Source organism: Porites lutea, chromosome 9, assembly GCF_958299795.1.
Source record: "Porites lutea chromosome 9, jaPorLute2.1, whole genome shotgun sequence".
Taxonomy (NCBI): Eukaryota; Metazoa; Cnidaria; class Anthozoa; order Scleractinia; family Poritidae; genus Porites; species Porites lutea.
Genome location: NC_133209.1, coordinates 1,181,102 through 1,202,625, shown reverse-complemented (window position 1 = coordinate 1,202,625; position 21,524 = coordinate 1,181,102). Strand labels below are relative to the sequence as shown.

At 38.8% G+C, this 21,524-nt stretch overlaps 1 protein-coding gene across 1 annotated transcript; it reads right to left on the bottom strand.

Annotated features, from left to right (window-relative positions):
* Window positions 1–906: 906 nt before the first annotated feature.
* LOC140947708 (uncharacterized) lies at window positions 907–19,283 on the bottom strand. Its single transcript, XM_073396883.1, has 29 exons — window positions 18,648–19,283; window positions 17,272–17,514; window positions 16,285–16,493; window positions 16,004–16,123; window positions 15,068–15,286; window positions 14,307–14,426; window positions 13,964–14,046; window positions 13,659–13,838; window positions 13,023–13,175; window positions 12,630–12,704; window positions 12,053–12,194; window positions 11,799–11,970; window positions 11,371–11,432; window positions 11,102–11,155; window positions 10,750–10,835; window positions 10,303–10,386; window positions 9,594–9,676; window positions 8,861–9,024; window positions 8,315–8,376; window positions 8,088–8,159; window positions 7,688–7,762; window positions 6,807–6,976; window positions 5,332–5,458; window positions 4,610–4,691; window positions 4,028–4,168; window positions 3,841–3,933; window positions 3,311–3,425; window positions 2,731–2,774; window positions 907–2,283 (listed from the first exon to the last, which is right to left on the bottom strand). The coding sequence occupies exons 1-29, from the start codon at window positions 19,159–19,161 to the stop codon at window positions 2,140–2,142; spliced, it is 3,888 nt and encodes a 1,295-aa protein (XP_073252984.1). The 5' UTR covers window positions 19,162–19,283; the 3' UTR covers window positions 907–2,139.
* Between the last annotated feature and the right edge of the window lie 2,241 nt (window positions 19,284–21,524).

Below are 21,524 nucleotides of genomic sequence, written 5' to 3'. Positions count from 1 at the left end.
AACGTCCCACATAGTTATATGTGAACAAGGTTTGTGAGACGGGACCTCCGGTTTATCGTCCTTATCCGAGAAGACTTGAAAGTCTAATCATTTGCAGATGTCATTACAAAGACAGCACTTTCTCCTCAGTTATTTTTAAGACCCTGAGTGTTGGTCCGGCCAGGATTCGAACTCGCGACCTCCCGCTCAGCAGACCGGCGCTCTCCCAACTGAGCTAACCGGGCGGCGGATGAGTTCGTTATCGTGAAATTTTCAACATTTTGTTGTTTTTATGCATAATTAGGGGTTATGTTCTATCGTGCTTCACTGAATCTGCAGATTTAGTAGCCTGTGAAAAGGCTCCCGGGTCTTCTTTTCGTCGTAGAAACCATCTATTAATACCCCTCAAGAGAGGCTGTTCAATCAGGATCGAAATATATTTAGTGTTTTATATTTTGCCACGGCCCAGGGACAGGATACCCAAAGTTGCTAACTGGGAGGAGGAAAAGAAGCCAGCCAAAATCCACCCGGCGGAGAACGGTGATGAAAGAGCTGGAGGAGCTGGGTCTAACATCAGGAGAAACCCAGGCCAAAGATCAGGATAGGGCTGAGTGGTGACGTTTGATTGCGGTCTTATGTCCCAGCCGGGATGAAGAGGTTGAGTTTACAGTAGTTACCGAGAGGCAACAACTTACAACTTTCGTTGGTTTAGAATGTCTTTAGAATGGGCCCAGAGAAACGTTAAGTTCAAGTATAGCCTTGAAAAATCACCAACTCATCCTCCTGGACAGACGTCCCTTTCGAGATCTTAAGTAGACTGAAGTGCGTGGAGAGGCAAAAGGTAAGCGTTGGAGGCTAAAAGCGCTTGTCACGCTCCAAGAAAAAAAAATGACTGTTACCCGAACAAGAAAGAAAAACGCCCACTTGTACCTTTTTAATTTTTATTCCCCCTTCAATACACCCAGCGAACCCTGCTATTTACAAACCTCTAACTAATGTAAAAGCCCATAAAACAATTATATATTATGACTATTAAATGAACTATACAAAGAATCCACTAAAAATTACAAGATAGAAAAAAAAAATGTTTTGCTGGAATGAGAAGTGGTCACATGTAGTATACCATTAAGAAACTTCTACGAACCGCGTTTATAAAATTTATTGAAGCATTCTTTTAACGTCACGTTTGCATTCTGAAATAATCTGAACTATCTAACCTTTATTTCTAAACTGAAAAGTCAGTCGGACAACCTTTCTTAACGCCTCCCAAATTGGACTTATAGATATCTAGCCTGAGAAACCGCGGGCGTTTCGCGTTTTCAGGCCAAAAAATATCTAACCTAAACAATCCTCACCACTACAATAAGGAACCTGTCTAATGCGTAGACATGGCTTTGTCTTAAGATGTAACTGTAGCTCAAGAAAAATCATGAGCTACATGTGTTCGCATTAGAAGTGTCCCCATTATAGACATGGGTAAAAGGGAAAATAATGTTCCACTTTGCACCAATAGTTCCGGCAGAACTACCGTATTCGCCATAAGGACTTAAGATAAGACTACTATTTCAAAGAGCAAAATAGGGGTGGTTTTACTAACCTGGCTGTACGAACATTAACGGATGCCTCCATGTAATACATTTCACATCCAATTCGTAAAGTTTTGCGATGTGTGAATTTGTTAACTCCTTTTTTTTTTTGCAGGTTGTTGAATGTAATAAAATGATAAAAAACTTATTAAAATTTAAAACACAAGGGACCATGTTGCAGGGACATACACACCAGGACATGTAAAGGGGCCTGAAGCCAAGAGACATGTAACAGGGACAGAATCACAATGTCCGCAAACACAGTAAGACGTGGCGAGTAGATGCCTGTATATAATATTGTCTACGAAATAAATAACAATAATTCCTGCCTGGCGGTTGTCGTTAACAAGCTCAACTACTGGTTCGACTGCAGAAACATGTTGCACAACCGTACAAACGAAAGCTTATGACCGCGCTCCTGCAACATTTTCCCGATGATAAATCCCACGAAATACAGGAAATTTTCCCTAAAATTCATGTTGCAAGAATTACATAGTATAACAGCACACTGCACGTGTTCCGGTAACATGTTCTCTCGCGCTTTTTAAGATAGTGCGCGGACATGAAATTTGCGTCAACAGGGAGCATCGACTGGTTCAATCAAGATTTCATTAACGGCACAGTGAGCTGGTTGAGTCACTGCATAAATTACTGCATTCGCGACATCACTCGGGTCAAGTCTCTTAATGTCGGCGCTAACTTCATATTTTGCTCGTGCCTGAAAAAACAGCAACAACAAGAAAAAAATACACATCAAAAAATGAAAAACTTGTAGTATCACAAAAGAGAACTCAATTTAAGTATCTTCTTAGAACTGTTTATAGAATCAAACTTGTAAGCGGTAGGTGGGCAGTTTCCCTGAAACCTTAATTGATTCCCTATTAACTTAGGGCGCTTTCCATTTGTCAGAACTGACCGGCCAGACCATTCCCATCGTTATGAGAATTTCACTTTTAATCAAAACTACCCAGCCAGATATGTTAAATCCTAAATAGTTTGCACGAGGGAGATGATTTTTCAGCAAAAACTCTTGGAAAAAGCTTATCGCTTTGTCAAAATGACTGGTCCGGCCGGCCGGTTCTGACTTTTGGAAAGCGCCCTTAGAAGTATATCTTATGGTCCTTCAGTTGTTTTATATGTACGATAAGGAACTAAAATAGCAAACCTCCTCATCGGTGTTTCCTATTCCAAATTCTGTTGCGACATCACCTAGGAGAGAATAACATCAAGAGATTTATGAATCTGGTCCTGGTTGTTCAAACGCTGGATAGCGCTATCCAATGGATAAATAACTGTCGAATGGATAAGAATTAGGGAAACCAATTGCGTTATCAACTGGATAGGGATTTATCCAGTGGAAGGAGTTATCCATCTTTCGAACAACTGGGCCCAGGATTAGGACTGTGCACATTAGCATCAGCGTTTACCATCGACCCTACTGTTACATAGGGGGCACAAGACTACGACGCAAATGCCGAACAATCACGTTGACTTCACAATTGTTCAGAAATCAACAGGCCAGCCTCGCTTTCAAATATTGTAAATTCTATTCTGTGATTACTTCTAGTTTATATATAGAGGATATTACACGGTGGAGAGAAGATATGAATTTCATGTTCGAGTGGCAAGAACAATATCTCACGAGTGAGCGAAGCGAACGAGTATGGAATCTACGAGTGGAATCTACGAGTGGTTTAGTTCCCAGTAAAACACTCTCCTCCATATAATAAAAATCGCTATATTACCAGGTTGAATGGAGGTCACTTTGACTCCACTGCCCACAATCTCAAGTCTCAAACCCTGAGTCAACGACTCCACAAAATACTTGGTGGCAGAATACACAGTCAATCCAGGGAAAGTCTGAAAAATTTAAATATATCGCGGGAAGATATGAGCAAAACAACTTCTACCTGTGATCTTTTGTTTTGTTTTTAAGGAACTTAGCGGAAAATCATAGAGGCACACTGAATTGCTGGATATTGAGACAAAAGGAGGAGATAGCATCTCGTTTTATTTTGTCGCAACCAACTTTTGGGAAAATGTAAACACGGGCGGAAAAGGAAGAGAACGTATGTTGACAAGAGGGAAAAAAAAAAACAGAAAAAAGGAGAGAGAAAAAAAAACAGAAAAGCAGGAGAAAAGAGAAACAAGGAACAAGACAGCAGAAAACAGAGAAACTTACAAGCAAACCGGAAGGCGGAAAGCTAAAAAGGGAAACAGAAATTTAAAAAACAATTCAGAAATTCAGAAAAAGAAAACGGACAGATATTGATACCTTTCTACCAGCATTTGACGAGATGTTGATGATGTGGCCTTTCTTTCTTGCCAGCATGCCCGGCAGCACAGCGCCAATACTATTCATAACACCCTGATAAAGTTATGGACAAAACAGGATTAGAAAAGTTTTTTCGTCATTCATGAAGATGCAGAGTACAATGATCACCATAGAGCTGAGTGAGTACCTTACAGTTGACATCAACCATTTTTTCCCACTCATCAAGATTACAGTTTTTCATGGATGTATAAAAGCCCAGTCCAGCGCAGTTGACCATGAGATCCACTGGCCCCAATGTATCATTTGTGCGGGACACCAGATCAAGGACCTGTTGACAAAGAAAGCGAATACAAACCAGAGTCCATTTTCAAGTTGCTCTAGGCCTATTTTCAAAAAAGAGACTCAGAGCACAACCATTCATAAGAAAACGAGTTTAATTTGTGTATTAAACAAGAAGGCCCAAGGAAATTCTGACATGGCCTAACAGAGTCCAAGTGTTGTTTCTCCGAGGATTTAGTTTTAGAAAATTTCCACTAAATGAACCTACCTCAATTAGTCAAAGCAAAAGCTCTTTATAAGGAAGGAGGAAGATTGACCTTATCTTAACTATAATAATAGAGATATCGTTTGCCTTGCCATGTAATCACGTGATCGATAGATTTACAAATTAAATGACTACAGTACATCGACCAGCAAAAACCTGAAGTGCATGGAATTAAGATTGGTACCATGAAATCGCATCACAGAATACAAGCATCTACTTTAATACCTCTTGCCTGTTGGCCACATTCGTTTCCATAGAAACCGCTACATCACCCAACTCTGCAATTTCATCTTTTAGTTGATCCAGCCTGAAAAAAAGAACAAAACGTAACCCTAACAACCTGAATCTTTTTACGGTGGACAATTTCCTTCCGTTATCAATACAACTGAGTACCAAGGCGAAAGCACGGGACAACACACCTAACAGGGTCTACACTCATCACAGGGACGACACCCGCCACAGGGAGAACACTCGTCAGAGGGGCAACACTTGTTACAGACACCAGTTTCTCAAGAAAATGTCTCGTTTATCCCTTATCTTAAGCCCCAGCTGTTCATACATTGGATAGCGCTATCCAACGGATAAGTATCAGGGGAAACAATTGGGTTTATATACGTTGGATAGTGATTTAATCAGTCAGCATGAGTGGCTAGCGTTATCCACCCTTTGAACGATTGGTGCGTTGAAAAAGTGGCGCAAGACTGAGTTTTATCCAATCAGTGACCTCGAGCTCCGGTCTAGTCCCCAGGCGTTCTCCACCCTGCTAACCCACATCCTAACGTATGCTGAAACGGATTCCTTCCCAAACTTTTCAAGCCGCAGGAGAGAAATCCAAGAAACTACTAGGCTGCGTGAGGTCTTTTCTTCGTTCAGTGCGCGCCTATGATCAACCTAACGCTCGTTCACCAGGCATCCGCGTGTTCTTTCCTAGTTGTTCAATCAGGTACCTTTCTTTTCTCCGAGCAGCTAAAACAACTTTAGCACCATGTTCTGCAAGGGTTCTAGCCACACTCTCACCAATACCACTGGACGCTCCGGTTACTATGGCAACCTTTCCTTCTAGGGACCTGGGACCTAGAAAGATTATCAAAGAAAGATATTTATAACCATTAACTTCGAAACCACAGTAAATGCTAGGATCATTATAATACGCGATTGTCTGTAAAGGAATGCAATCACTACTCCTTAACGTTCTAGATAATGAAGATAATTATTTGAATGTTAACTATTTAACAGAATATTTTAAGAAGTTAACCTGATACGTAATTAGTTGTATAAACCTCCAGATGTAATTTTAGTCTATTTTCAAGTAATAAATCCCTGTTCTTGAATTTACATGTGAGGTGTTTGTTTCTCTCTGTATGCTATTGTATTTCTTTTCTTTTCCTTTTTTCTTATGTAATTTAATATCGCCTTTATTTAAAGTTTTCTCCTGCCTAGATTAGCATAGTATTTATTTTCGGGCATAAAGTATTGTAAACTTTATAGTTCTGTTAATGAATACAATGTTGTTGTTTGTTTTGTTGTTGCACGAGGTGAAGGGTTACGCACAAACGGCGAGCTCAGTCGTGCGTTAACTTTGACTTTTGCGAGTTTCAAATAGATGGTTCACTCGCAAGCTAATCAAGGCCCTCAGTTGGAGAAGCCAACTTGTCACTGAAGACTGTCACAGAAGGCTGTTATCACTAGGCAGTTCTCTCTACCAAATTAGCGGGAATGGAAAACGCACTATCAAAATAGACACAAATACATTCTCATTTTATAAACACAGCGGAGCAGTACGCAGCATAAAATGCCACAGAGCTAAATAATACACTGAGTCTAGGAATTTCCATCACGAAGACTGTTGTAGCTTCACAAACATTTAGTAAATTAGAGATCTTAATTACGCTACCGTTGGACAAAGACATCTTTTAGTAGTGTTCACTTTGAAACCACCTCACTGATATCAAAAGGGGAACTGGTAACTCGCAAAGTGCCCTATATACACATCACGATGTGTACTCTCGGACTTGTTGCTTGGCAACAAATACTATCATTACGAATTCGTGATTATGGCCAATATGCGGGTGATGTAAGGAATTTTTTGAGTTTGCAGTGACCCTCAAAATTTCTGGACGGCAAAAGAAATTTTTTTAAGTAAAATTTTGATTTTAACATCACATTACGGAGTAAATGCGAGTACATAAAACTAAAATTTTCATAGAAAGTAAGTGCTATCTCTTGTGTAATAGTAAGGGAATGAAGCCCATATGCTGATGAGATAACTGTAAACAAAAGCTCTATTGTAAGGTCTATTATGGATCACTGTAGTTCTCGAAAATCCGATGATGTTACCATACATCAGAAAACTCTTACACCTTTTAATACGATCGTATGATTAGCAGGGAGAGTTGGAAGTCCAAGAATAAAGGAAACAAACCTCGTATCTTTTTTTTTGGGTTCGGTAGAACACCCTGCGATACCAGAGCAGAAAAGTAGTGTGTGAGAAGCTCGGAATTGACGAGTGGATAAGTAACTTTAAAATGCTCCATAGCTGCATCAAAATTCTTCATGGTATAGGTGCTCAAGTTTGAAAGAAACGAAGAATCCCTGCAGAAAAAGGACAAAATAGGCGTCAGTTTGAGATGGGCACGTAATGCCTACAAACCATTGCAGTTATGGCTTCAACTTAAACAGTTTAAAATAAAAGAAAACCGACGCCTGAATTTCCGGGTTATTTTTGACATTATTACAGAATCAGATTTATACTGTTCGAGACGGGATGGGAGGATCAGCATTGTGACCGAATCCTATTCTATGGAAACTAGTCAGCCAGATAACCTTATAGACTCCAGTTTAATCCAGGTGATTGCGTTCCGTGTCGCACTGAGCAACATCAAAGGTGTCTCCATATGATCGTATCGACCGCCTGAGGATAGACCGGAAATTATATGGAAACCAAGGTTTAAGAACGGCTATTTCATTTACGAATGACTCAGCCGTTTTTACTGTCAAGATCAACTGGAAATTTAAAATTAATTAGAACGGCTTTGATTCACACAGTTTGATTAGGAGCCGTTCTGTTCTGTGCCACTCTTAACACGTAAATAATTTTAACTGTTAATAGTAATTTTGCGATTTTGTTTGGCCTCCAACCAGAACTTCGATTAGCATCTGAAACAATAGGCATTTTTGCTCTCTTGGATTGGTCAAAACTGATCCTAATCAAAGAGCTGTGTTCCACTCAAGAAAAGCAGGTCATTGGCTTGCAGCCGGAATATTTTAAGATGACTCGAAGAGATGGTTTATCTACAAACTCACCCCATCCAGATCTCCAGCAGTCGAAGTAGTGGAATGAGTCCGCATTGTGGATTATTCTTACACAAGATTTCAATCCTATTTACAGAAGTTACAAAGTATTACAGTTAGAATATCATTCACGAATTGGTTTTATTGACTGAGTGAGATGGTAAAGAGATTTAAAACATGACGAGTTGCTAGTGCTCAAAACATTACTAGACCTAGACTTGCCACAAGTCGACCTCTTCGCGAGCGGAGCAAGCCTTGTTTGGCCGCGAAGCTGCCGCCATACGAAATCCGACGAAGGACTTTTTTGAAAGTCTATACTAGACCTTGTGAATCTAGATTTACTATAAGTGAAAAACAAGGTAATTAAAAAAGGAAGGAAAGGCATTCTCAGAATTTCAAGAATTAACTTTACCTACTACACCAATCTTTAAAAGAAATAATGTCCAAAGGATAACCGTGAACACTCATCCACTGAAATAACCACCTGGAAAAAAGTAATACTCTTTTTGCACAGACTGTAATATATTCATTTGCCTTGAAACTAAATTATTCTCCTTACTTAAGTAAATTATCTGCAATCCTAAGACTATTAGCGTACCGTTAGGGAAAAAGAAAAGAAAAGAAAACGACAACACGTACTTTGCGTTCAGAGGTTGTGGATTGATGACGTGAAATACTTTTCCCATAGAAATTGACATCTCCTAAATTGTGTGATACAAAAAGTGAATTAATTGCAATGCTAATAACATTTACGTCATCAGAATGCTTATGGTCAGAAGACCGTTTTAAGTGTGAAAACGACATTTTCAGTGCACTTCCGTTTTCTTCAAAGCACGTAACCAAACTAAACTTTGCAAGATTGCCACACAAGAAGTGGTCTTTCAGGTGCTGGTAATAGGTCACTTCCGAGTTCCAAAAACTCTCACTTTCAAAACGAGGCTAGGTGCACAACCTTTCTTGTGAAAATGAGTTTTATTTGCATGAGAATGAAAAATGACTTCCATATCAAAGGCTGAGCACCTATCCTCGTTTTGAATGGCCTATTGATTTACAGAAATTGACATTCTTCGGTCCACTATTTTCGTCTATAAGACCAACACCTCTATCATACGGTGTCGGGCTCAGCAATGTCCGTTTTAGAGACGGTTAATTTTAATAGGTCTTGTAATGTACGCCTAGTCCAACCTGTGTCATCTTGACGATCATTTCACTGACAAAATCTACTGGAGTCATTTCCACCATCCAGTCCACATCGGGTGCAGAAAGCGTCGCAGTGATGCCTTTGATCATCAGAAGAATAAAATCTATTGGGTTCCACCGCACACGTTCACGATCACCAGCCAAGTTACCTAAGATACAAGACACAGAATGCTAAGGGTCAAAGAGGAATTGCTCCGGCTCCTGCCTCGTACCCAGACCTCTCTCTCTCTCTGATAATGTGCGCGCAAAGGAAGGCGGGAGGGAGCTGCTGTACCCTCTCCATGGTCCCTTGCGGTTCATCACCATTCGCTCGCCTCTACCTTGCCAAAAACGAAGCGCCTGAGAAAGAGGCTGTTCCGGCTCCGAAGTATCAAAAATTCGATTGAAGGATTGCAATAACATTAACCAAAAGAAAGTAAAGTAATGTAAACTTACTGTTTCCGGAAGTGGGAAGAGGTAGTTTCGCGGTTTACCTCTTATTTTTTTACGGTTTTGCGAGAACGAATTTTCGCAAATATTGAGTCCGATAGAAAAAAGAGAGATATGAATTTTTGTGTTTCTCTTTCTTCATAATTTGCGGGAGTTTATCTTTACAGGACCTAACTTTCACGAAATATTGGAATGTCCTAAAAAATCCCATTCCACTCGTTTTTCCCATCCTACGGTTGTTCTTTGTCTCGTCAAAATCATGACAATAACATTGCTTGTCGTTCCATACCTAATCTGTAAATAGAAACAGGAAGCCCCTTGGTTTTAGCCCTTAACACCAACTGTTCTGCAACCCACTTGGACTGGGAATACCTATGAGAAAACATTCAGCAATGACATGACTGTGGTATAAAACATGTACAGAGAATTTAAGAAAATGTCAGCACTGATAAGGCACCTGTAGACTGTTTACAGACCCTCTACTTTGTCTCTTGAGATCCTTGTATGAAAATAAGTAAACGGCAAGGGGTTTACTGACCGCTAGCGCAAGGGCGTGCCCGCAAAATTCGTTTAAAAATAACTGTGGAAAGGCTAAGACACATCGTTCTCAAAGGATGACTAAATTGGACGATGATGCTTGTAAATCTCAAACGTAGGATATCTTTGCCATACCTCTCATGTTGGACAATACATTCGAGGTTTTGAAAGGCAACCTATATCACCTTATCCCGAGACTGCTGTCGTAAGTAGTGACGTGGGTGACAGTGTTAACGTAGGATACAAATCTAACATGATCATTGTACACAAAATCTTACAATACTAGTGTGTTCTTTCTGTGTTTAACGGACAGGAAATGCAATGCTTTGAAATGACACTTGCCATTTGGCAACATAACATATAAAAGGCAAGGACATTCATTGGATCTGGTATCCTTCCATGATATCTTGAATTGATGGGAATACTTTAATATCTAGCTACGTAGGACAAGTCAAACATACCCATCATCAAGTTTGCAGGCATATTCTTTCATGTCTGCATCTTCTGAACAGTTTGATAATCCATGAGGAAAAACAGCATCCGTACTGAATTGGAGGCAGTGGAGCAAAAACAATCAAGTTAAAACTACAGGGTTATGTGCGTATCACAACCATTTACAAACACTCAAATGAAAGCTACTTTTCTGTTACACTGTTTTTGAAGATGTTGTTCTTTTGCATCACTCTATCAAACAGCCATTTACTTCTCTGAAGAAATATTTAGGAAGACTGCAGTAAAACTAGAGCTGGTGATATTAAATTTTTAAGCGCTAGACTTGACAGCTTGATGTTAAGTATTCACCTTTGCCAAAGTATTACACAGAAAGAAAAATAATGCCTTAATTGCTAACATGGTTTAATCGCTGAGAAAATAACTTTAGAAAACGTTCAAGAAGAATGCTTTTGTACCTGATGTAATGCAAAGGTTTGATTTTGCTCGTACATGCAAAGAGCAAAATGTTCTGTGTTCCGTGAACATTTGCTCCTCGTAAAGCCTGTGGTAGAAATATGGAGTCACTCATAATACAGACAACAAATACAATCAAGGAGAAGACCTAACCCTTTCACCATATATAAGTACACATCATTGTAAAATGCACTTTGGAAAAAATATGAATGGTTGTACTATAAGTGAAAAATGCATACTTATTACATACTGAGTTATGTTGTTCAAAGTAGACAGACAGTCGCAAGATTACTATAATCTAACTAGACTGCAACAACCTCCCCTGGCCCAGGCTGACAAGCTAAATAAACTGACCTGGTATGGATAGACCATGTTAACAGCAGCAGCAGCATGAATGATTAAGTCAATCTGTAAAGAGGTGATACACAAGGTGAGTGTTATGGAACCAGAAATAACAAAGAATACCTTAGATAAGTGATGCATTCTGGCCACTAAATTCATGGACTTGTTCCACAGTAGATCAAATGAGGTTTCAATGGCCAGTGATTAGAACCAAAATAAAATCTGCCACATACATACTAAAGGCATTGAAAATGCTAAAATGCTATATTCACTGAACTAACCTCTGATGAGAGATGCACATACTCTTCCTCACTCACTCCAAGCTTTATTAATGAGACATCACCTAAAGCAAAGATGTTGAAATTAAGTAAAATCAGTTGTCAAGAGGTGATATACTTCAAAAATGTTGATTTGCTCAGCACCACGACAGTGCTACAAATACTGCCAAGAGTATTACCGCCATTATTATTATTATTGCTCTTTGAGGTTGGAGAATTTCCGTTAAGATCACTGTCAAGTCACACAGGGCCTTTGCCAAAAACACCTTAAAACTGAACCTTTTTTATTGTAGGCAATTATCATTCTGTATTACCAGCTCATCAGCTGAGGAAATCACATTTTCATGTTTTTCTTCATTCACAGAAATGTTCAGTAGCACAATTTCTATAGAAACTTATCGCTCAAACTCTAAAACAACAACACAAAATACCTTTCAAAACAGTCACTCGATGTTCAAAGCCATAATCAACATATCGCTCCTCTTCAGTCATTTGCTGACGGTCACTTCTTGAAGGAAGTATCTTGAATTTTTGCAAAACTTGCTTTAACCTTTCCTTTACATCTAAACCAGGTTGTTCACGTACAATACAGAAAATGTGCACCTTCAATCACAAAAAATTAACCATTAACATTTGGAATCCAAAAAACTCCTGGTTTTGATACAAGACGTTTTGTTAAATTCACCTTAGTAAACCTTATCAAATCTCTCAACAAAAACATTCCTAAGAAGCCAGTTGCACCAGTTAACAGTACACGCCCTCTCATCCACCGTCGAGAGTTCTTGAAGTTTCCAGAGCGCCAAAATGCTCTTAACATGATGTCCATGCTATCACAAAAGAAGAATAAAAAATTGCAATCTTTTTAGATACACTTAAGTTTAAATAATTGCCTTGTTTATTTTTTCTCACGGAATCTAGTTCCAGCTTTTGAGTCTTTGGACTTCTTCAACAGTCCTTGAATCACATGGTACTTTTTGTTTCCAATACTTTAATACAACTAAAAAATTGGACATTATCGTTATGTTTGATTAAGGGGAACTCCTGGAAGGGAAAGGATTTTAAAATTCATTATATAATTGAGGTGAAAATTAACTCATTGCTTTAATTACTAGGTTTTACTGGCTGAAAGATGCAGGCATAGACGTTACATTACATTTACCACATGTAGGAAACATGATTGTGCTAGGGTTGAAACACTAGTTTTCTGTGGAGTCTGATGTTAGACATGAAGTGTAATAGAAAGAGATGTTGAGTTTACACACTTGACGAATTCCTGATCAGTGGCATAATGATAGTTGACCTCTTTAAGCAAATCAACCTTGCCCTCTGAGAGATTCCTGAAAGCAAGAATAACCAACAATGTCAGACAGGATAACTTTTCAGTTTCATAATTATTATATGTTTTTGTCAGGCAATCTATCACAACTGCAAGAACTACATTGACTGGAAGTACTGACCTTTCCAGTAGACTCTAAAAGCATTCTAAATATTGTTTAGAGTGTTGAACACTACTATAGTCAAAGAAACAGACTGGCGCATGAATATGAATTCAATCTTTCACAATAAATTTCATATTGACATAAGTTGTAAGGGCCCCGAGAATAAGACACTATGTCCCAAAAATTATGAAGGACTGAAAAGTTTATGTCACTAACTTCTTGCTCTGCAGTGTGCCATCTTGAATCAGTTCATCAATCCTTTTCGCCATTTGCGCTACTGTTGGGTAGGCAAACAGGTCCTGTACGGTCAGACTTGTACCAAATGCCTTGTTTACTTTTTGAAGAAGATGCGTTGCCAAAAGAGAGTGTCTGTAAAAAAAGATTATGAAAAAAAGTTTCCCTTTCACTAACAGCTGTTTAAAAAAATATGGCATGTGACCTAACTAAATAAGCCCTTTGAGGGAGCAAGTACCACAGGAAAAATTTGTTGGCCCTACAAAAGCAAACTTCTGAAGCCATATCTTCCGTGTGACATTCTTTTCAAATTAATTTTTAAGCAGTTTGCCCTCATCTTTAAATGCTTCATATCCTCAAGGCAGGTCCAACTCTTAATGAAAGTAATATGGACATCTTGAGCACAAGCAAAATGATATGTAGTCTTACACAGCAATTGCATGTCTCAAAAATAGGAACTGTCACTAAATCTTGGTACCATCAAATAACAAACAGAGGTCACCTAACAATGGATGATTCCATAACGCTCTTACAAAACTCATGTCTGCAGACAGTTTCAACATGATAGTAATCACTGTGTCCATTACACAATGAGGTACACAATTTTATTTGTCTTACCCTCCAAGATCAAAGAATCCTTCGTGAACATCTATACTGGATACATTTAGCACTTCACTCCACAGCTTTACAAGACTACATTCTGTGGGAGTACTTGGCAAACCTTCCTCATCTGTTCCCTCTGAACCAATAGGAGGAAGCTTCTTTTTGTCTAACTTCCCGGCTGGTGTCACAGGGATACTACCAAGAAAAAAACATAAAGAAAACATGAAATTTTTTGTTTGTACACTATTTAAGCATTAATAGTAAACAGTCAATCGCACACACACAATCCATTATTTGATCAATAATTGTTTTTAACAAACCTTGCAAGAAGAACAAAATGAGATGGTATCATATAAAAAGGAAGCCTTTTCTTTAGTATTGCTCTGATATCTTTCTTGCAAGCCTGACAAAAATGGAACAAAAACAGACAAAGACAAATGAGGCATAATAATATTTGTCTATCAGAATTACAAGTTGAACCAAATGGTAATGAATAGCATCTCAAGATATCAAGAACACATCGAAATCACATACATTGTAAATTCATTGTCACTGCTTAATAACCTCAAGATTTTTCCAGTAAATAGTCAAGAGAATGTCCACCCCCACTCCCTCGAGTCTTTCTCAAAGATCACCTTAACCTAAACAAAGAGATGTAATTACCTTGTTTCCATGATGTGGAACAACATAGGCCACCAGGTACTTATCTTCCCCCTCTTCTCCAAGAGCAACCACACAGCAGGCTTGAACCATAGGCAACTGAATAAGTGCTGCTTCAACAGCCTGTTGGAGGTAAAAACATACTAAAGATTTAAAATGCAGCAGTGAACCGCACATAAAATATTAAGTCTCATATTCTACAGAAAACCTGAAATATGACTATGTAGAATTTGATAAACAAAAGCCCTATACAAATGATGCTGAGAGACAAGTAGAAACTTTGGACACTGGCATATACATAGAACTGAAGACAAGCTGGGACTATAGTTGAGCTTGGTTAGCTACGCTCTGCGAGAGCACCATGTCTGCTGAGTAGGAGGTCTTTGGTTCAAACCCCTTGCTGGACCAACACTCAGGGTTTTTTAAATAACTGAGAAGAAAGTGTTGCTTTTTTAAAGACATCTGCAAATGGTTAGACTTTCTAGTCTTCTCAGATAAGGACGAAAAACTGAAGGTCCCGTCTCACAGCATTTTCAATTATATATCTGGTTCTTGTGGGACATAAAAGAACCCACACCACTGGAGAGAGTAGGGGACATAGAGCCTGGTGGTGTGGCCAACCTCTCCTGAGCTGGGTGGGTTATCTGCAAAGAGAGACCTAATATAGGGATAACTTCATGATCCTCCTTCAGGAGTTGCAATGGCTATCTGTAAACGCAGTCTATGTTATGAGTGCATCTTTACATCAGGCTACCAATACCTACCTGTGTTTCAATACTGTATCCTCTAATCTTCACCATTGAGTCACAGCGACCACAAATCTCCAACAAGCCAGATGAAAGCAAGTAACCCCAGTCACCTGTACGATACAGTTTAGGACCAGCCGACTGAGGAACTTCCTTTGGACACTCAATAAATCTGTAAGCATTCAGTTCTGGTCTGTTGAGGTAACCATGAGCTAATGTAGGTCCTCCAACAAAAATCTAAAGCAGAAGGAATTGCAAAATACATAATGCTGACATCAAGCAGAAAGTAGTAAACATTAAGGAGCAATTTGCTGTCAACCCATGCATGCCCCTTTTTATTTTTTTTCAGTGATGTCACCTAAAAAAAGGTTTAGTTATTCTGCACACACAAAACTAACTAAAAAGAAATGTAAGTTATGTTTTTTTATATTTTTTTTATCATTTGACTGTAGCTTTAAGGGTTATAGGCTTTCATACAATGTAGTAAATTTAGAGGGGACAAAGAAAGTCAGTTTTAAAGCTTAATTGCCATTTGGGCAAACTGCAGCTAGCATCTACTTACCCAAAAGTCATTTCAACTAGCCCAAAAAATTTTAAAGCGTGCGAAAACATGCAGACTGCAGATGTAAATAAGGTAAACATTACTGTGAAATACTTTAACAGAATCCCTGTCTCTACAACAAACCTTAGAAGACTTAAAGTTTAAGGACAGGGAATCTGTTCGAGCAATTTGCAACAAGCCAATTAAGGTTTACCTCATTTACCTGCCAGTCTGCAGTCTGCGTATGTCGCACACCAAAATTTTTTGATGAGCATTGATTACAGTTCTTCTGTAGTTTTAATTCCCTGTAGGGCAAGTTAAGAACAGAATTCACTTGTCCAATAAAGGCAATAATCTGCAAAATCTACTAGCCCTGGGCTATCAGACACTACTTTTTTGCACGCTGAATTCACCTCTCCTGGGAGGGCCACCGGTAATGGTTTCAGATCATCATCCATGATAGCAACATAGACCCCTGGCAACAACTTTCCAACTGGGCAGAATTTACGCTTCATATCATCTTTTTCAGACAGCTTCAGAAAGAGGAAAAGAGAAAACATGATTATAAAAAAAAATCTTACAAGCACAAACTGTATAATGTAGCAAAACTAATTAAAAAAATAATCAAAAATACACCTTTTTCGGATAGTTTGATAAAAACTTAATAAAGTTAAAATACAATATGTTTATTTACTTCATCTTGGAAGGGCAAATTTGTAAGGTCAGCGACAGCTACATCATGACACTCTGAAATGCTGTAGAGATTCAGCAGCTTGATCCAAGGTAGAGTCCTCATACACCTGTCTCTCAGGGCTGTGGTCACAACTTCTCCACAGAGCCAGATGACTCTCATAGACGAAAGGTGACCAGCAATGTCACTGTCTTCACAAGTCAAAATTGTCTCTAGAAAAATATATTGAAAAAATTCTAAAAAAATAAGACTGCACAGGCTATGATTAAAGAGAGCAGTTAAAGGCTGTGCTCTAAGGAAGATTGAAGGGAGCCCAGTGCTTGGAATCTTTAAATTTCAGTGTGCCCAGCATATTATTTGTATAAAAAATCTGAGATTTTCTAGTCATCCAAGAGCAAAAGTCGGGCGCCAGGGGCCAACAGGCTCTGCTAGATAGAGCACAGCCCTGCAGTTGATCCTTTGACGAAAGTTGTTGTTGGGTCAAGATGGATTAGGAACTGGTCTTGCAAGTGTGTATGACAAGTGTTTGGTTAACTAGCTACCCCACAGTCTCAATCTGAGGGTGTGCCTCTTCATAATTTCTGGTTCTTAAACATTTCAACCCTGGACACCCTGGTAAGCAGCTTATTCTGAGGGACATACATTCCCGTTTAATTTTTTATCAATGGGCTTATTTTTCTCCACATAGCCATCACTTTTACAGAGCTGTAATCTGCTCTTCAATTCAATGAGAATTCAGTTTGCAGTACTTTTCAGAGGATTAGTCACAGCTGTCATTGGGATTTCAAGTTTCCAGAAACAGGTGATTAGTAATCAGGGAATTAAACAACTACAAAGTTCTTTGGGTTATATCTCACTTTTGCTTCCTATGAAAGAATTAGCCAAGGGTCATATTCATGGCAGACAGAGGAAACCCACAGGCCTTAGTGACTGCCCTGACTAAGGCAGTAAGCAAAGTACAACAAGGACAATAGCAAATATTTCTCTTACCAAGAAGAGATGGAGTGAACAGGACACGTGTTATCCCATGCTTCTTCATAAATTTCAGCAGAAGTGGTGGATCATAAATGACTGAGTCAGGAATCGCATACAAGGGGATCCCTTTAAGAAGAGGTCGGAATAGCTCCCATGTAAAGAAAATGTTGCAAGCAACACGATCATCAGGTTGGAATGGATAATTTTGATGTCGCCAGGTATACGAGAAAACAGCACCGCGGTGTGGACAACATATTCCTGAAAATTTGAACTTAAAGTAAGATTACAATACATAAGAGAGAAACTTTAACCGAACTTGTCCTCAGCCAAGTGTTGCTTGTATGTACATGTATTACAAAAATGACACAAGCCACATAAACCAAGAATTGTGAATGATATCAACTACCCAAATCAAGTTTTTCTCACTAAGCCAAATAACAGCCACGGCTATAACTTAGATCCAAACCAGGTTTAGTAGCAATACCAGAGTCAGGGATGCAAAGACATGCAAATTCGTTTACATGGCTGAAACTTAACTCCAGTGCTTGGTGGCCAGCCGGGCCAGTTTCCTTGAATTCTTAGTCGCCCCAGATGAGTCCCACGACTCACCATAACTATTTGTAACAAAAGCAATGCATTATATCATATGTATTATTAGCAGCAATGCGAAATAAATAAAGCAAAGAATATTTTGCAAAATTTTGTCCCACATGGTTATTCAGGGCAGAGGGCATTGAATTTTATACCTGGAAAATTTTCATTGAACGTTGTCTTGGACCTGCTTTTTCAATTTCCGCTATTCAATATACTGACCAAGAAAATAAGAAAAAAACAACAAGCACTTTTAAAATCAAAATCCTCCATTTGTTTTTGTTTGATAAACGCGGGATTCACCTTTGTTTCTAAGGTCACTTTAATTTTACCAAAAGAGCGCGGCAAATGCATCAATGAAAACAATTTAATAGGAGAGAAACACTTTCGTATTAAAATAATTTCATTTTGCTCACTTTATTAAAGTTGCATTTAAGGTAATCCGGTCATTAAACTTTCATCACAACATCCAACAGCTGGCGATATGCAACAAACCTTCACTGACCTTCAGCTGACCACCGTCAAAACTCAGCAGTGATGAGTGCAGAGTCCAAAGAGAAATTTGAAACCAAAACTAGAAAAGCTTGATTGAAAGCACGGAAGAAACTTTTATATTTCCGTCACAGACATATGTTCTTATCTTTTGATCCACCATTTTTTAAGACAAAAATTAATAATTCATTATAGGCAAAGAAACTACTTGCTGTTAGATATATTACAGTCAGTAAATTAACTCAAGTAAATATGTTTGACTCTTGGAAGAGTCAAAGTTTTCTAAAAAAAGAACCGTTACACTTTACCTTTTGGTTTACCAGTTGTCCCCGATGAGTAAACAATGTAAGCTAAATCATCTAATGTACTTTTTACTTCCTCCAAAACTGGTCCAGCTTCATTCTCCTTTGCTAGTCTGTCTGCCCAGCCTTCGTTCAAAACAATCACAGTAACTGAGCTTGGGATTTTTTCCTTCAGGTTTTCAGTTGTTATGACCGCTGCAGGTTTTGCATCTTCTAAAATCGAATACAGCAAGTTTTCAGGGTATGAAAGTTCCAACGGCATGTATGCACCACCGGCTCTAAGGATGGCTGTGTAAGCAATAGGATATTCCAGCGATTTTTCCAGATACATGCCCACAGCATTGTTCCTTTCCACTCCTTTATGTCTTAGATTTGTGGCCAAAATATCTGTGAGATAGTCGAGCTCGGAAAAAGAAATGGAGCGACCATCATCCGATACAACGGCGGTGGCAGTCGGATTAGTCCTCTTCATTTGACGATCGAAAATCTCGTGGAGACATCCCTCGTTTTCATAATCCATGCTTTACAGTTAGGATATTTTAATTATTACGACCAAAATCTGCCAGAATAGTGACTATCCTTCGCCCCGAACTCCTCCGTTATCCCAAATACAGACGGCCAAGTGAAACCCGATACAGTTGTGCAATTTGACTCCACGTGGTACGTAGCTTTGTTGTTTCTTTCATGCTTGAATCGCACTTCCGGTTGAATTGTCAATTATCAAAAAGGGACAATAGGAAATTTGCAACAATGGCCTAACTGTATGAAGAACATTTATATTCAATGAAGAACTATTTACAGGTTCCTGCTAGAGCAGTGAAAGTCTTGAAAAGTTTAGTAAGTTTTTCTAAGCTGTTTCATTGTCTCAAATGTTAGCCTCGCACGCTTTCGCACCCTCTTTGGCACCCTCTTTGTCTGCCAAGTTAGTAAGGCACTGCGCCTGAGCTATAACACACGAGACTTTCATAAAGTTCATTATTATTCTTATTACCCCTATACGCCTTCCAAGAATTCATTTCAAGTCTACCGGTCGGTGCAGTAGGATTTGTTTGCAACAGGTTTGCAATGCAAACACGGGTGAGCGTCTGGCACCTTTCGGTGTGAGCCACAGGAACGTCAAGGTCACTAGTCTGGAAACCTGCCTTGTTGACCTCAATAAGTACATTAAATCGAAAGGGAAAGAGAAGAAATTGGGTAACTACAAAATCAAGGTTTAGGGGTGAGTAAAGGACAACAGCTACCTGTTTTACGTCAACATCAATGTAACCATTTAGCATTATTTATATGCGATAACGTCTACAAGCATATTTTAATAATCGATCGAGTTAAATTCCCGAAGTATAGGAAATAATTTCACTTGCGTTTTTTGTCTTCTTCAAGTCTAATAATATCCAAAACAATATCCAAATGATTGTAAGTGTACAAAATTTTGTTTTTCGTCCTTACCTTCGCGTTTCACTTCTTTCCCTTTTGCCCCTCTGTGTCTTGGAAAAGTCGCGACTCTCGATGAGTCTGACTTTAATAGAACGAAAGCTTGTCACAGTTTTCTCTGTTATAGCTCTCTCCCTTGCAATGTTGTTTGTTCGAGCTCGTTGCATTTTCAGGTCAAAATGATGGTTAAAAGTGTCATGTCTTCGTAAGAGGGCAAAGCCGCTCTTTTGGCGGGAAAATTTAGAGACCAAAAGCATGCTGGGATTTTTTCGTCGAAAATGTTCATATTGTGTCAAAAATAAAACCAGCAAACTAAAAAATTTGCCAATTACACAAGTAAAGAAAATAATAATTTCGTGATTATACTTCTGGTAATTCTTCATGATTTCAAGGTTGCTGGAATTTGGGTGCACAAGGATATTTTAACACACATTTCATACATATATCTTATGTGGTCGGGAAACGGAAATAAAGCCCAATCTCAGGTTACTTTTACAATGGGTTTAAGCCCGGTTCAGCAATACAGTCAAGCTCCGTTAATAGGGACCCTGAGGGGGCCGTGGGAAGTGTCCGTATTAAGCTGGTTGAATTTAGAGAAAATTTAAGGGCTTCTTTGCCAAGGGACAAAGTAAACTGTCCGTAATAATACGAGGAGTCTGTATCGAGCAGGTGTCAATTCAACGAGGGTTGACTGACCCTCTTGACTGTACCTTTTAGGTAGTGACTTCAGTGGGTTGTAGACTCGAACACATCGTTGAAGATTTCTACTAAATTCAATCAGGCCTATAACTAGAGGGTTATAATTATGGAGCATGGGGGTGGGGGGTCAGCTCCAACAGTTGACAGCTAAAATGCTGGCTTTTTAATGGCTGACAGTAAACTTCTTTAATAATATTGAATACGAAGTCATCTTTCTCATAAGGAAATGACAACATGGAAAATATTCTACAGAATTCCCTCGTGTCAGACTTTCATTCCTCATGCCTTTTTCACCATACATTTCTGCAATTACGTGTTAACAAGAGGGGTTGCAAAATGCAGTGCTGGGGTCCCTCTAATCATTCAGCAATCACTCTACTGCACTCAGTTGTTACCATTAACCTATGATAAGGCCTGGCCAGAATGACTATCTGGCCTGAGTGCAACTCTTCCTATAACCAACAGGTACCAATGACACCTTTCTGGCTTTTCCACTAAATTTCATGGCAAAATTGTCTAGAAAAACTTGTTGGCAAGTCTACACCATACTCTTAACTAAACTGTAAAAAAAAAAAAAAGCTACAAAGGCTAACAACAGGTAGTTGCCAACTTCAATGAACAACAAGGACATCTCTCCTGTTTTTTTTTTTAATTTTTTTAACTATGGTAGGTTTATATATGACCAGAAAAACATAACACTCCTTGTGAGTTTCTGATAGAACTTCACAACAATCATGATTAATGAGACAGATA

What these genes read in the sequence shown, in the direction of transcription:
- LOC140947708 (XM_073396883.1), bottom strand. Translation starts at nt 19,161, where the DNA reads ATGGATTATGAAAACGAGGGATGTCTCCACGAGATTTTCGATCGTCAA. An exon ending in CATTTTGTTCTTCTTGCAAG is followed by an intron (nt 13,839 to 13,963) that starts GTTTGTTAAAAA and finishes TTTTCTTGGTAG; the next exon opens with TATCCCTGTGACACCAGCCG. An exon ending in ACATGGTCTATCCATACCAG is followed by an intron (nt 10,836 to 11,101) that starts GTCAGTTTATTT and finishes TTTCTACCACAG; the next exon opens with GCTTTACGAGGAGCAAATGT.